The 17,571-nt window shown below is 40.4% G+C and overlaps 1 protein-coding gene across 10 annotated transcripts in view; it reads left to right on the forward strand.

Annotated features, from left to right (window-relative positions):
* The window catches only part of LOC126921061 (uncharacterized), a 259,485-nt gene that overhangs the window by 58,060 nt on the left and 183,854 nt on the right, over positions 1-17,571 (forward strand). For 9 of the 10 annotated variants that reach the window (XM_050732249.1, XM_050732250.1, XM_050732244.1 and 6 more), the window contains exons 8-11: positions 10,500-10,751; positions 14,789-15,108; positions 15,732-16,290; positions 16,907-17,331. In XM_050732249.1, coding sequence (XP_050588206.1) covers positions 10,500-10,751; positions 14,789-15,108; positions 15,732-16,290; positions 16,907-17,331 — 1,556 coding nt within the window. The remainder of the gene's footprint in view (positions 1-10,499; positions 10,752-14,788; positions 15,109-15,731; positions 16,291-16,906; positions 17,332-17,571) is intronic. The other variant, XM_050732245.1, reaches the window with a different exon arrangement.

The following is a 17,571-nucleotide window of genomic DNA, read 5'->3' on the forward strand; positions in this document are numbered from 1 at the left end:
CCTTCTTCGGTGAAGGAGACAAGAAAAACACGTTTGCCAGCATGTCGAAGGATCATACGCGTCAAGTTGCCGAAGAGAAAACGTGGCTGCGAGGAAGAAGGGGGTTGGCCACGATTTTTTTTTCTATACGCGAAGCAGCACAACGTTATACGCTTGGTAAAAGGAAATCTCGCGTTGGATGATTTTTACTTTCGTCTGCCTTCGAGTGAAACGTGACATCAGCCTCCGTTTTCATTGATGAACACGAAGACTACGTTGAATGCTATGGCGTGTTGATAGTACGTTGCACGTAAGAGCGAAGCAACGTAATTTGCACGCGCCTCGGTCCCGCTCGAGTAGTCGATCCAAGTTTAATCGTTAGGTAATTGGCCATGCTGAAAGAGTTAATGGTTGATCCACTATAAGGAGGTAGCCGAGATATCCAACGATTTGTTGATTCATTTTTAATCAAGAGATTTCTCCCAGCCTCCGCGGTGGTTTTCTTTTTCTGTTTCATCGGGCCGAGGCGGTAGATTTCGTGGCTGACGGCGATCGCGTAGAAAATTACCTCATTTCGTGGGATGCTTAACGACTCGTTCGATGATACTCGCGGGGTGCGCATGAAAGTGGAATATTTAGCGGCAAGTTTCACTGTGAAGCACGAGATGCCACGGTGATATATATCCGCGTGACGATCGCCACGAAGCACGTGAAACTTGTACGTGCGAATTTACGGAAGAGTGTGAAACAATCGCAAACGAAAAATCGGATATTATAGTAAATATCGTAGTAAGAACGAGTGACAGAGACTGTGATAGATGGGTCGAATTACGTTCGGAAGCAGATCGTGGTGCGGAAAATTGAGTTATTATTATCTGCAGAGTATTTTTCCCCTCATCCATTTCCAATTTTCATTATCCCGTCGTTTCTCATGGATACTGTTGTCGTTGATGAATACCGTTAAAATAAGAAACACGATAGGAAACGAAATATTTCAAAAGATGGAAAGCCGTAATTTTCGTTTGATTAACTACTCGCATGGTAGACTCGCTCTTGTTTCAAGGAAACTCGACGACTAAAGTAATAAGTAATATTTAAGCCCGGTAAAAGCGGTAAAAGTGAAATGAAATACTTTGAATTGCGGAAAGATCGCATTTCCTGGAACATAAGTCTTCCCAGACAACGTGCGCTGCTAGGGATCTTTTTAGAAATGGTATCGCCACGATTTCATCGCTGAACTTGGTGACTCACCGTTCGAAATATCGACTCGACGTTACGATATCATTGAAAAAACACGAGTCTCGCCGATATGGCTAACGTCACGTACTCGCCGTTTCTTTGGAAACATTTATCCTTTTCGGAGTTGTTTCGTCTCTCGAGAAGAGCGAAGAGAAGCGATATAACTGGTCGAACTTGTCCCAAGCGCCATAGTCGCGTAAAATATTCCTATTAATCGATGTTAGCGCTCCAAGTGACCATAAATCGTCGTTTTCTCCGTAGGACAATTTTCACTTACGGAAATCGATGTCGAACTTGGTGTTAACACGTAGCGAACGACTCATGTAGAGAATTAACGGAGTAAATGAAACATAAACAATCTTTCAAATGTAGGTCTCAATTTAAATCTTGTAAGAGATTTAAGATATTATATTTATTTTCGGTTCTAGTATAGTATCCTGACTGCGAAATATTCGGCTAGCATGGCAGTTTTTAGGGGTTTTTGAGGTCTTCGAAGCCGAAAATGAGGTTCGTTTCATATGCAAATAAGGCGTGACAAATTTCGGTCAACCGTTAATGCATGACGTCTCCATGGATGTTGACGACACTTTTTTTTTAAATTTCGTACTCTTGAACTACTGTGCGGCTTGCTCTATACGCATTTGAATCGCGAGGATTGAGTCAAATTTGGGTCATTTTTTATATTGCGACCGGTTAGACCGCGATCATTGATCATACAGTGAACGGTAGGCAGCAAAATTAGCATTTGGGGCATTGGCATTGGTTGTGTCATCGCTTGTTTTGCCGCTTACCGCTTATCGCTCTCTGTACGATCATGGTCTTACGCGGATTTCTAAAGTTATGACCCTTGTCAGCCAAATGTTCGTAAGAACGAATTGTTAGAACTGTTCATTTCCGTGAAAGTGACCCTCTTTCTCGGCTTCGGCGACCCAAAATACACGCGGAAAGATACATCGAAAACAAAAATACTGCCATCCGGATACTATACTAAACATCTTCACGAATTAGTTAATATTCCATCGTCTTTTGTTGTTTTTATGGTTCGCCATAACAATTCGCGGAAGTACAACTCGGTTCCGTGAAAGTGATAGAGCCACGTGCTCGCTATGAATGTAGCAATATCACGTGACACGCGGGGTCGAGTTCCGTTTCTCGTTTCTCGTTTTGCATACATTTTTGATTGCTTGTCGCGTGACCAGGTCTGATATTCCCAAGGAACCGGGCTAGGCCGCGATAACTCAGCCTCGACCGGTCGATTTGAATGAACGTGTTTTCGTGTTCCCGAATGATTTGCACGCCAGTTGATCAAGTAATTTACAGGACGCCCATAAATCCTTACCTGCTTGCGTTTATTTAACGTTGATGTCAACCGCGTAACTCGTTCGTTTGGTCGAAGAGGAAAGCGTGCGAACAGACGGCAGGACATCTTCTCTTCGCTCGGATGTTAGCGACTCTTTTGCGTGACATCGTTGAGAGTCTTCGATCCGTTGTCTCTTGATAATTATCTTGCCGGATCGTATTCCAATTAATTAGCTATTTTTACTCTACGATACTTCGAACGTTCGTTTTTTGGCAACGAGTTTTCGCAGAAGTTTCGTAGATTTTAATAGCACAATTTATGAGTTTAGACGTAGTATGCACCGAGCAATAAAATTCAACCGACATGAAATTCGATCCATGTTTCGATTTCGATATCTCGTGGCGGACTTTTCGTTCTTCCCGAGACGAATGGAAAGTTTATGCGAGGGTCGCATAATGGAGCATATCTACTCATGTGTGTCCGCATATATTTCACCTCTCCAAGGGAAATATGGGGATATTAAATTGCAGCGTTTAAGCATCGCGTGGTTACTTATTTGCAAGTCTAACGATCGCTACTATAGTCATTTCTGTATTACCGTTTATGCGCCATAATCCCCCCAACAGACATCGTTTCTATTTTTCTCCTTTTTTCCTTTATATAAATGTTTGTCTACGCGAGGATATTCGAGTCCTGATTCTGCGAGAACTGTGTCGCGTATTTTATACCACCTGTACGGATCTCGCAGTCCTGTTCCGTATTTTTGGATTAACTTTCTACCTCTTTCCCGCTCCTGTTTTTCTCTACGTTCTCGCATACACTCGGTAGAAAATGCACTCACGCACTCGAAATTGTTTACGACCACTTGCTAACCCGTAAACGTAGAGTAGTAAAGATAATTAAATGTTACTATACGTGGATTACAGCAAACTGTAACTTACTTGGAGAGACTATATTTTGCACCGTGTTTTTATCCAAAACCTGTTTTATTGCAGCGGATAATTATTTTTCTAATAACGCGCCTATCGTTAGGTATGATTTCTTAAAATTACTTTTCATCTGTTTCGTGCTACTTAGTCGCACCTTTTGACGAATAAAAGGATCAGCAAAGTTTGCCTTCTGCGAGTATCAAAAATCGGAAGTACCTTTTACAAGATCGAATCAGTTGACACAACTTTTGTTAACATACATACACATGCGTCTATTTTTATTACATCGATTTAGTCATGAAATAATTATCTCAGGTCGATGCTTTGAGCATTAAAAAACTAACCGTTTTGTTTTTACTACAACATTCGATTCTATAGTTCCAATGTGAAACTATCGAAATCCTTAAAATATCTAGTAAGCAGCAAGGAATTTTTCATTCATCGTCAGTCGTCACCTTTACGACTCTTCAAAGGGACATTTTTATTACGAAGCTAACGTCTTCGCGCAAAGTTCGAGAATTTCGTATAAAAGGAAAGGGACAGGTGGACGTTTCGTTATATCTTTGGCGTACAACCATTTCTCACCAGTCGTTGATGAATTAAAATACCGAAAGTTGGCCTCGTCTTATATTGTAATGAGCATACCTGGCGCAAATGTTTATACGTCAGGTAGTAACGCAGGTGTAACCTGTGAATTTTTCTCAATGGCCGCACTGTGCATTATGAGACTTCCTAGGGTGAACGATCGTTTTTCAACGGTTTGGTTCACGTTTGATTCAGTAGGTAATCGTCACGGATAAAGAGAAGCGGTATTCTAACATGTTCGATTAATGACAGCTCGAGTTTGCCCGTGTCTAACGACATCGTTTCGCGTGTCTCGTTCTCTTACGTTTATAGCGGCTATAAATAAGCGGCACAGTCGAATCAACCGGCTAGAAGAACATCTTTGTCGGTGAAAAAGTCGTATTTCTTGGGTTAATGCCATTTAACTCGAAGTAAATGGAACAAAAATCGAAAGGATTACAGGGTAATTACATTTTTGAACAGAATTCATAGTTTTAATTAAAATCGACCAATGGAAAGTGAAATTTCTATCGATTACAACATTTAGAAAGTCATACGTTATTCTTTGTTTCTTACTTATTAGATTACTCCAATATCCCGCTTTAGAAATTTCTCTTTACAACTCTGTTTCTCTCTACGACTATTTTATATTATATCTATAAACGATAAAAATCCAAATATTCTTACGAACGAATATGGATAGATAAATTGACGTTCGTTTACGTCCGTTTCGTAATCATCGAGAATTTTTTACTTCCATCTGCCTGTTGAGAAAACACCGTGCTGCGAATACAAGGAAGAACAGTTTCTAAAAAGAACGCAACCATTTTTCTCGGTGGAGGTTTCGCCGATGTGCAAAGTGCCCAAGCGAGTTACCGTTTATCTTTGTTGGTTGATCTTTTGACACGCATGGTGCCGTGTCCCTTTCTCGGGGAAACGCTGGCTTGAAAAGGCGAAAGTGGTGGTTCTAAATAGCGATGAACAAGGTGTAGTTCATGGCCGGACCGTACCGCGGCTATTCGACGCAAATTTATTCAAGCAATGACGCGTCGCACGCTGCGAGACGAAACTTTGCGAAACGCTCGTGTCTCGGTTTTCTTAATGTTTCCCTCGGAAACGTTCATGAACCTAAACTTAAACGAAACGTTCAATGATAGATGTTGGATATTAGGCTTGATGTAGGATATTAATCGTAATCTGACACAGAGTAGATTTCGCGTAGAATATAACGTTGCTGGAAAAGAAGAAAAAGACTATCTGTCCCTACCAACCGGAAGTATTGATTAATCAAGTCATCCACGAGAGTCGACCATAAAAGGATAGTAGAATAACTGTATACTTTCTAACGTAAAATTTATTGTCTTATTCGTATTCATCTTCTTTGTATATATACCAACACGTATACCTATTTACTAAAAAGCGTAGTATATTTCAACAGTTTTTAACGTCTCCTAAAAACTTTTATTCCATCTATTCTGTTCTTAACTTTTGGACATTTGAAGACCTGTCTGTTCGACAAGATCCCTTCAACACTTATATCTGAATTATACTTAGGTATATAAGCTCCTAACTATTCCTAATAGTATTTTCCACTCGTTTGAAGGTTACCAGCATAGAACTTTCCACTCTTAAACTTTTGTAATTTCCTATAATCTTTACTTAGATAGAGAACAAAACGGTCAGACGCTCAATATTTTGCAGTTCGTTTCCCTAGGATTCGTCGAGTGTCACTTGAAATAGACAACACTAGACCGCGGATGTTTATGCAGATCCATATTTTTAACAAGCAGGAACTTGTTTTACCCATTAAATATTTCAGCGAGTATCATACTTTGAATATTTGATGTACTTTTACATATCGTGTACGACCTGCGTAGCTTTTCATAAACATCCGTAGTTTCGCTATTATCGATTCCAAGGATATTGTTTGGAAATATGAAATTCTACGGATAATTATTAAGAATGGGAAATACCTGAGACTTTTGAGTGTACCCTACTCCAAGACGGTATACTCTGTACTCCTAATAAGCCAGAGAGACCATCGCTTTTATGACAGAGAGACATCACTAAGACACGTTTCAATTCTTCTTAGCATCTCGCTTTACCTGCGTTATCCCTCAGATAATACACATGGAACCGGGGGAAGGGGAGATGTTCATTACATCCAAGTTACGGTCAGGTAGCCTGTATCAACAGGTCGCCCAGGTAACGATCGTTGGTAGACTCGACATTCCTGTCAGTCTTCTACAAAGCAGGCTACAGCGAAGATGGTTCTCCACTCATCGCAGGTAATTAGTTTGGATATTAGTTAGATATTCAGTCAAGTTCGATACGCGGATCAAAGACCGTCTGACATTTGGCTCCCGTCACCCGGTGCAAAGCCGTGACTAGCCAGTCGAAATAAGAGTGAGTGATTTACTTTTCCCCGTGCTCAACACCTTTGAATCGGCCGTTCTGGCCCGTTGATCCTGCTGAACTTTATTACGTATTTACGGGCGCAGCTAACTGGTCGATTGCGAACGATTCTAAGAAACACGAAGGCGAAAGAATTGCGTAAGTGCGTGGATTATTAACGAGTTGATTTTTACTTGTTTACTTTGGATCTGGTAAGGTTTGCCTGCCAAGTGTCAGTGATAAATTTCTGATATTTCTTGAAATGTATGGAATTCTTTCGCGAATGATCGAAGAGTCTCGAAGTAAATCTAAAAGGTTCGAGAGGATTGATCGAGCGACTAAGAAATTCGATTTTAATTGTATACCGCGGATCTCAAGGATATCGTATTGCGTTAGGTAAAGATTTTGTGAACTTTCGTACAGTATGTGTTCCTGTTTCGAATAGTCGAAGTGAAAGCAGCGTAGTGTTTTCAAGGCTTTGAAGTCGAAAAGATTCTAGTGGAATCGCAGATTTCTTCTCCGCGTTTAGCAAATTAACTATAAGTGTATATATTTCTCCTTGGTAACACTAAATTTCTAATTATAAGATTTCTTATACAGTGTACATTCCTTTCGTAAATAGTTCGAATAGAAGTGAAAGTAACGAAGAGTTTTGAAGGATTCTCAAAGATTCTAGAAATTGCAAATTGCTTAAATGTCTAATTACATTTTTCTCCTGCCGTGCAGCTAACCAAATTCTTAACATTTCATGGTAAATATTTGTTTATTTTTTTAAATTACGCGCTACTCTCGCAAGTTGTGTTAGAAAAGAAAGTAAGGATAATATAAAGACTCAAAAGGGGTCACTGTGATTCAAGTATAACTGCTGCTTGCCCAAAAATCAGACAAGCTCTGGCGGTCGTTGATTAACGGTTGTGGCTTTTCTCGGCCTTTGTTACGGAAGAATTGTACGAGTAAGAAGATGCGTGTATTCTCGGCTTTCTCTTCTGCCCAGGACAGCTTTTTCGTTTATTTTTTCATTGCGGTTTCTAGTAAGTTCCAAGTAACGCGCAGCGAGTTCCTAGCCGACTGTCGTGAATCTGCTTCTCTACCCGTTTTTTGTTTTCCTCGATTACCAGTAGCCGTGGAAAACTTCCCTAGTTATCCGCTTTCCTCTTAGTACCGATATTTTATTGTATTAGGTTATTTTTCAATTGAAAGAATCGGAAATACAAAACCCGATAATTTTATTACAAATCTAGTTCGATCCGCGCCTGTTCCATCTTGCGGTGAGTTTCTTTATTGCAGAATTTTTTCGTGGAGTGGGAATAATATTTAAGAAGCTATTTATTAAATCGATATTCCTGCTATGTTTATTTTATACGTAGTTAAAACATTGTAAAAATCATTGTTTATTGTCAAAGATGTGCTATCCGCTATCGTTTAGTTCAATTAAAACTATCGCTAGATAGTTTGTTTTCTAAACTATCAGAGGCTCCTGCGCTAGAACGAAGAATAGCCGAGAAAAATTCCGATTATTTTGTATATTTATTCTTGTCGGAGATTAGATTTCCTAGCAGCTTATCTGTTGAGAGAAATGGAATCTCACAAGTTTTTATCATTAAAAATATGTATATGTAATTAATAGCCAGCGTTTGCAACTTAATTAACCGTGCATGTATATTAAAAATTTCGTTGTTGCTACATTTGCTAAATTTTACTTACAAATAATTAATTGTAAATTGAAATTTGGATATTTCTATAACATAATTTCCTTTCATTAACGTTAGAAATGTTTTCGTCTGTTTAATGTCATTTTATGTTTAGTATTAAGTTCGTTTGTTGAGAAGAATTCCTTTATCTAGATCGTAGAAAGTTAATAAATTAGATGAAAATTGCGTGGCCTTTTGTAAGCATCGCTCTGCTTAGAAACGATCCAACTAAGATGTAACGATTATTATCAGGATGTTTCACTGACACGCCTTTCACCCGGCTTTGACCAACAATTAAATTAATCCATTAAGAAGATCAAGTCGTAAAACGCGATTATTTACTCGAGGCGAAACGTCTTGCTACAGCATTCATGTAAAAGTACCATCGGTGTAGAATCTTTCGAACATTCTATTTCTTTAATATTTTTTGGATAAAGAGAATCTTGAAATTTTACATACTATTATAGGCGATGATGTCACGATTATTCAAGATTATTAAAGAATAAAGTTCCACTGAATTGGACGTATCTTGAATCATATCGAAGACATAACAGATCTTATCGGGCACTTGCATTTATTTCTTTCTCTTATCAATCGTATACCGGAGATTATCTACTTACCACGTTTCCCGATATTTATACTACTAACTTACATTAGAAGACACTTTATCCTTCCATGTATAATGTACACTGAAACGCAAGAAGAAGAGACTCGTGATATTCTCGCAATTTCTTTATTTCCCAATAAATTCCGTTTCATCGTTAATAAGAAATAAATTACAACTTTCACGTTGGAGATGATAAGAGTAGGCAAAGAAGAATTGTCCTTTAAACCCTCGACGGATAATTAACGCTAAGTAAGCCATGGCACACGCGAAATTGGAAATCAAGTCGAAACGCCTTGGGTCCGATTAACGCGTGCGTTTAATTGATACGACAATAATATCTCGGTTCCCGAGGTGTACGGTTAATCCTATAAATCACCGGTGTCTAAATTTACTCGAACCACGGTGAAATCGACCATTAATTTTGCATTTATTCGTCGGCTGATACACACACGTTCTCTAGACTGTATCAGTCGCGTCCATCGAACGTCTTTCGTTAGTCACGTTGTGTCGCTTGGCCATGCTGCCAATGGCACAGCTCTTGCCAGTGAATGCCTTCAACGGTCGGGATAATCATTGATTTCGATGTGATTTCGATCTGTAATTAAAGGGGCTTCGCGTACTCGTAATCGTTTCCAGCCTTTGTGTATTGTTGAAAAGAAACTAATAATCGAGGCTCACTACGACTACGCATTATGATTCGCGATTTTCACTTTCGTTTTTCGTTTAACAACAGCGTACGGATTTCTAAAGATTCTTGGGAATATATTATGGCTTAATATCGTGGAAAACGGGAACACATGCTGGAATTTTTCATTTCGAATTAATTTCCATCTAACATTTACATTTGAAATGTATGCAGAAGAAGGGAAAGAAAGCCGTGCAGATTTCATATTCAAAGTGCAAAAAAGATTATTGATACGAAAAATGCTAAATACACTATGGTTTGCGAGTGTCGCCCTCACAGGAAACGTGTTAATTCGTATTGTCACACAACGCGAAACTTCAGCGGAAATTTCTTTCGGCACGGGCGAGATTTGAAGGCTGACGGAAATTTTGGAGAGCAAAGAAGGAGGAAACGATGTTTTATACGAATTCACAGAAAACTCGAGTTGGATCGGCGCCAGCGTAAAATTAGTTTGAATCGAGAATAGGATAAAACCGTGGAAAAATTATTCCAAGCTTTGTGGGTACACGTTTCTCGTCTAATTTTTGCCGCGCCCAGTTTCTCGTTGTCGTGGCTCTCTTTCACGATACTCGTCGACAAGAAATTACTGCTATAGAAAGGGACATATTGTTCCTTTGGTCTTCTCTCTTTTATATTCGACGTTCCAGTAATTCTCTATTTCTTTTTTCTTTTCATTCTAAGTAAATACAGTGACAATGAAAAGGTAACATTATATCAGAATCTATTCTCCACAATTATACCATCAAGCTATATTTGTAACAAAAAGTACGTCAAATAAAATTCAATCGCTATTCTAAGATTCAATTTTGTCTCGCAATCGTATAATACGATCTACGCATCCGTGGTCTCTGTACTTTGATCTGACAAAAACACAAACTCGCAAAACCAAAAGGAGACTAAAAACTAAAATCACGAGACAGAGATTTAAACTACCCAATAATTGCCTCGAAGAGTTCATCCTCGAATCCGACAAAGGATTCGTAAACACGTGCGTGGTAGGCAGACCGATTTACCTAGACATTTTGATAGAATCAGAGACTGGTACGTAACAGGCGTGGCGGACGAACGAAGATTATCAGATGAAGTGATTCGGCTGTTCGGCGTGTTTCAGAACTTGGTGCCTTACCGCTGCAGTAGCGACAGCGACGAGGAGCCAGTCACGAAGCAGCCTCGACTCAGCCGTAGACACTCGCGAGGTTCTGGAAGGGAATCCCCGGGTCAGTCGGCTCGTTCGACGCGTTCGAAACGCCACAGAGCCACGAGATCGCGATACTACGAGGATCCAGCCACTAGCAGAGCGGACCTATCCGATACCGACGCGTCTTCCGAGAATCGATCGATCAGCGACGGATCCTATTTCGAGGTGCGTACACAAAATGTATATATTTGCAATTATTTTCTTCTTGCAGCAAGGATATTTAGCGGGATATTCGCTGGTCGAGAACATACACTGTATAGAAGAGTCGTGAAACCGGTATGGCAACGTTTCCCAAACTGTTGCCGAAGAACAATGGAGTACGAGCCTTCGGGAGGAAGTTTGCTTGATTAGAGCGAGGTGACTGTTCGGTTGACGATCCATGGTGTATCGCACGTGTGCCTATGTGTTCGTGGATTCGTTAACGAAGATGAACCCGTGGATTAGCGGTGGATCCGGCTCGTTCGTCGCGAGTTGATTAGCCTTTGATTTACGCTCGAGAAAGTCTTTGATCCGTGGGCGATATACTTAGTGGTGTCTTTGTGGTGTTTCAGTGAAACTCGAATTGATTCGTGTGACGAATCGAGAAGAATATTTCAAGCATTAACGAACGGTTGTTCCCAGTGTAATTTATCGTACTAGGGTATATCGTTGTGAAGCTTAGCGGCTAAGATTTAAAAACGAAGCAGTTCGAGTATTTTGTAGATGCTCGAGAATTTAAAAAATTGGAAATATTTGTCGAGCTAGGTTTCCTGCGCTTCGATATCGGATCGGCTTGGAAGACGTTACCGCGTGGTTATTCGAGGATGGACACCTGACTGTGGAAGTGAACTTGATCCTTATTAGCTAACGGCTATTGTTCCGTTTCGAGTACAAAAAACTATCTTGCATACTTGGTGCATGCGTTACGTCCGCGTATGATCGAATCGAATAAAATCCGGAGCACGTTCCATGCCGTTTCTTACTTGGAACTCTCAACTCATTTCCGCGCTTCAACTATATTCAACGATTTTAAACGATTCGAATGCACACGTGTTTCTCTATAATGCTCCGAATATGATATTCTGAAAAACATCATAAGATAGCACTGAAGTATATCCGAATTAATAGAATCGTTATTCTTTATTTATTTCCAATCAAACGATCTTTTCTATACAAGAAACTTGAATTATCCTCAAAAGAGAAAACTCCAGCTTTCGCGTTAATTATTATTCGAACGTCACCTCAGTGGTTTCGGAATTAAAATCGGCAGATCTCGAAGAATAACTCCAATTGTCTCATACTCGGAAACGTATTAACTTCATTTCCACTCTACAACGTAGCACTCGACTTTCCTTTTCTACGAATCATTATCCTCCTTCCCAGTCATTTTCTAACACTCTCTGTCTTATAATTCGTTGTCTGGAACTACGAAACATCTCTCTAAGACCATCAAATAGCTTAGATCTACGAGACGACGGATACCTGAATATGGAGATGAGCCTGATCCTTATTAGCAGCTATTGTCTCGTTCCCGGAACAAAAGTGGTCGATGTCCCTCGTATACATCAACTTGCAATCTGTGTGCAACTTCTATCTCAATCTACCGTTCTGTCTAACGTTCTGGTAATTTCGATTTTTGTACTCTATCTTTCAGGTTTATCGGGGAAAGTTGGTGTAAAAACAAATGGATGATGTTTTTCTGGTGTGTGGATGGCATCACGAGTGCGTCAAGCGTACACAGTGTAACGTTACTCGTCACACGTGCGTTACCAGTGTGAATGATCTATCGTTCGCGAGCTACGACACAACGTGATTATAGTGCGTGGCACGGGTTCAAGCGCGGTTCCACCGCGTTCCTTTCGTTGCGTCTCTTTGTTAGTCGATGAAATCAATTTGTAAGATTTATCTGGATGTTTCGAGTGAATTAATCGTTCCCTAGAGGTAGATAACTTTGTAGCTTTTTAACTGAGACTATATCTCTTCGTTAAAGCGATATAACTAAATTAAACGAAATAGTAAAGTTTCGTGTATATAAGTTCAACATTCTCTTCTTTTTTTTTTTTTTTTTTTTTGCTGTTGCTGCTAATTATATCGTTCCATTTTTTGATAGCAGTTGAAACAAGTTCTTTTTGTACGCCTGGCAACACTATAGCTCGCAGAGTGGAACGCGTTCGGCGGCGTTCCATGTCTTTGTTGCGCGGTGAAATTGATTTACGACGCCGGACTTTTCGTTTTCGTGTACATTAATTAACACCTGAATCAAATCAAAGCGCGTCAAACTCACGAGGATTTATCGCCTCGCATCGCTTCTTTAACTAGACCTTCCTCCATTGATCGACAGAGTCTCGTGACATGAAATTGGCACAGGCATCGTTAAAGTCCCCCGAATAACTCGAAGAAACAGTTCAGTAAGAAGTTTGTGGACGGTAAGAAGAGAGAACGGTATTTCTTTTTTTCTCTTATATTTCTTTTTTTCTCCTCTTCATTTTTTTCTCTCTCGAGGAAGCTCGAAAAGTGTTTCTTGTTCCAAACGCGTTATTCTGCGAGCGGAATGAGAACTCGACGAGAGAAAGTGCACGCGGGGCCTTTTACCTTTTGAAATATTCACGAGGCAAAATAAAATAAAATTGAAATTGACGAGTAATTACGCGTACGTGACGCCGAGGAACGTGCTTCCATTGCATCAACCCTCTTCTCGACTAATCAGAAACGAATGTGCATATATATTTATTTTCTTTCGTTCGTTTCGAACATCTGCGTTTCCTACACAGAAGAAACCAGTTTCTTACCTCGTCGTTACATCGAACGTTATTACATTCCATTATTTTGTCACGTTACCGTGCCTGTCTTTATTTTCTTCGCTCGAACCAATGGAGTTGATCTTGAAAATACTTTTTGCTCGTTCCAACTAGTCCACCATTTCCCTGTTACCGGACATGTATCAAAAACGACTTGTACTTCCCCCATATGTTTGCTTCTGAAACAACTCGCAGAGAGAAAAAGACAAGTATCAAGAGGCAAATCAGTTAACGAAGCGAATTACCTGTTTTATTTTCATAGTCACAGCGAGAATCTCACCGTAGTGAAAATACCTGTAACCTGAAATCTTAATGGCGTCGGTGTGTTTCTCGTTTTTCTTTGATCGATCGAAACGTTTTTGCCATTTCGTCAAGTACGAATGGAATCAACCGACGAACGAAAGCGCGCATACGATCGGTCGAGGTAACGCGAGAAACACTTCGAAGCGTGAAATTTTCACGGTTGCATCACGCTCGATTTTATGGAGCACGAGAGAGAATCCGTTTTGTCGAGCAACAAATAATAACGACCGGAATGGCGTTCGCATACCGTCACTGAGTGTGCTAAGTGGAAAGAAATCTGCCGCGAAACGAGCACGTATACACGCCGATGTGCCGCCATTATACAGCGGGCCGTACACACGCGTATTCGACACGTATGCGTTTTATTATGTTTCGATATGCTGATACGCGGAAGACGTTTTTCGAAAACTTGTTGTAGGAAACGTGATCGAGGCGTCGAAAGGTTTATTTTCTATTCCAAATATTTTGAAACTTTGATCGATTTCCTGTAATTTATTACGGTATATTTATTACGATAGAAAGGTAGACTTGTGCTGGATAATTATAAAATTTATTAGATTGATATACAAATGAAAAAATGTAAGTTTAATTATACAGGCTGCGTGATAATTATTATTTTCTTTACGTCCGAGAAAGAAACAAAAAATTAATCGTTTGATATATATCTATACGTACGATTACTCTCGAAAATCGCCCTTCTCTCAAGCATAGGTAGAAACATTCCATTCGTTTACTGCCGTGATATTTTGATGAGATCGGACAGTTATTTGCGTTGTTGCGCCAGTTAGCGACTTGATCGATAATTAACTCCTTATCGTAGAAAATTATCGTGATAATCTGCACGCGCCTCGCGCTCGGTCAGTCGCAGCGGTGTGATGCGAACGTACAGTTCTCACTGTCTGATTATGTTTCCTTCGATATCGAACATTTCAAACACAATCAACCTATTTTACTAAAAAAAAAGTGTCTTTACGACAACGCAGCATGGTCCGGATTAGTGTAATCTTACCGATTATCATAGTGCGATGAAAAGTTTTGAATCTTAAAATGACCACGGAATTTCTCAACTGAAATAGTGAAAAACAGGAAAAAGAAGAAACACTTCGTAACGTCTGATTTCAGGATGAATTATGTCCGGTTTATGTGATGGACACAAAGTCCGACGGAGTGGAAAATCTCCAAGAAGTTAATCGAATCGCGAGCACGTTAGGCGATCAGGGCGAAGAAGCTGACATCGAGGAAGGTGCGGTAAGTGAAGACGAAGAGTACGACATGCCACCGACACCTGACACCGTACCGATGGCAAATTCGACGGCCATCGAGGAGAGCTGCGACCAGATCGACGGCCAGCCAGGGAACTCTGAACAATCGAACGGCAATTTAGCCGCTAACGAGCCAGTGAAACGTCGCAGAACGACTGAGGAGGTCGCCTCCTTTAACACGTAAGATCACCTTATCAGGATTTTATCGCGTGGGCGTGTACGCCTAATTGACGTGCACGAATATGTTAGTGCTATATTCAGAGAGTTCGCGTTAATGTTCCGTTTGATCAACACGTTAGTATTTTTATTTATCTTTGTCGTTCACACTTGTTAATGTTTTGCAATCGGTATAATAATTGGAGAAAACTTTTTGAAGAAGGTGTTTTACAGAGATGATGCCAAAGTAAACGTGCCCAAAGTTCCGTAAGAAACTCCGACGATAATGAAAAGTTTCGTTGCAAGAAAAGTAAAGGGGTGCAGAGGGTTAATCCAATTTATCTCTATGAAACACTCGGTACTTACGAAATACTGTACTTTTAGAAAACACAGATCTACGTTATCAAAATTTACCTAGATACCACTTACTACCTCTAATTAATCACGATGTTCGAGTAAAATCATAAAAATTTCAAAATACTGAAAATATTCGGAATAATCAAAGTATTGAAAGTTCGGAGTACTCGGAAGCAACCGAAATAAAGAATACGTAAAAAGTTAAGGCTTTTATTAAGCTTTTTAGACGATGAGAGTCCACGAGAGATAATCAGAATTTCACACCACTGATCCGTGTCGTTTCGCATTAGATCCGACAGGAAATCGAAGAATTGCGCGACCTTCTACTTCCGCCACTTGGACACCGACTCTGAGCAGAACGAGGAGGCGGCGATCGTAGCGGAGGACTCGTCGGAGGAAGAGTGGACGTACACGTCATCGCGGCTGAATAACGTTACGTCGGAGCAACGCAAGACCAACGTTCTGGTGCGTCTGGACTTCGGCGAGGGGCAGAGTCAACCACGAGCTAGCGAGGGAAACGCGAAAACGAGCGAAATGAAGCCCGTAAAAGAGACTTCCAACATGGAGGGTGTCAACGAGACTTCAAACGAAACCGACGCGTCTTCTCGCTGCGAGAAAGACAGTGACGACGAAACGAGAAACGACAAGACGAGCATCCAAAGGCTCATTAAGGAAGTAGAGAAATTAGTCGGAGAGGAAAGGCGCAACGGTGCAACGAAGACTTTCCCTCAGCTCATTCTCGATGATAAGGAGGGTATAACGAATAATCATCGCGCCAAATACGCGAGGATCAAGGAATGGTTGAAATTGAACTCTGTACGAAGCCACGACGGACGATCCACGTCACAGGTAGGTTGTAATTATTGCTATTGTCATGGGGTGAATAGCTCGACGTTTGCCTCGTACGATTTTTTCTTTTGTTCATTTATTTAATGGGAAAAAGATTATTCATGCTAATCGGAAGGCATCAAGGTCGTTCTTTGGAATTTAATGTAATTGAATTTAACGTAATTGGCTTTTCGTTGGCAATTGTCGATTCATGCACGATGTCCAAACTTCCTCCGCTTTGCAAATTGAATATTTCGTAACAATGTGAAAGAATGGACACGTGATATCTCGATCCTTTGTCGTCGATGAGTTACTTAATCGATGTTTAAATGCTTGTTTGGATTCGATCAAGTTACGTTAACGATTTGAAAGAAAACGCGCAAGTATAATATTCGCTTTCGAAATATCTTACTGCACCATCGTTCGTTCTTAAACAAGCATTGAAAACGCGATAATTAAATAAAAAGGTAGAATAATATTTCGAAAAGGAAAGTCAAGTACGTAAAGAGCAAAAGAAAACAAGAATCATAAAATGAATATAAAACGGTCAAGGAACCGAATCGTCAGTCTGATCATGCGCGCCAGTTGTAACGAGGTCTAAGGGGGAATTATAACGTTTCGTAACAATTGTAATCAGCGCGAATTACAGCCGTTGGATAGCTGCGATGCCAGTGGCGAGTATACGACGGAAGAATCCGATGGGGAGAGGCAGTCGGTTTCATCGGAGGATCTGCAGAGTAGCGTTGCGACGTATCGTAGATTCGAAGGTGCACTGGGTTGCACGTCTCAATTCGTGTCGCAAGAGATATTCGACGACGCTGAGAAAACGCCGATCAACGAGGCGCATCCGATGCTGGACACGAGTACGCCAAAAGTCGTGATGCGCTCCAAGCAGAAGCACAACGGGCCCAGACCGTGGAGCGTATCTTGTATCTCACAGATCGGGAACAACTCGAATTTGAACCAAACCAATGACCCGATTTCGCAGTTCTCCATAAGCGAAACTGCGCTCCACCAGTTAATCGCTACTCCGCCCACTAAATCCGTGTCCCTCGATGCAACGTAAGTAGATAATTCTACATATCTTTGTTTGCTCGTTTTGGAAGCGAATTTGTATCGTAGAAATAATATTGCGAATTGGTTATAGTTAGAACGAATAGATCGTAGGAAGATTAGAAATCTAAATTTTTGAACTGAAACTTTCACTTTTAGATCTTTTTTTAATTTCAACGTTCCAAATTTTCAAGTTTCCAACTTACTTCGGTGAATAAGTTACAGTATCTTTCGCTTTCGAGACAGCGC

Source organism: Bombus affinis, chromosome 10 (assembly GCF_024516045.1).
Source record: "Bombus affinis isolate iyBomAffi1 chromosome 10, iyBomAffi1.2, whole genome shotgun sequence".
In the NCBI taxonomy this organism is placed as follows: Eukaryota; Metazoa; Arthropoda; class Insecta; order Hymenoptera; family Apidae; genus Bombus; species Bombus affinis.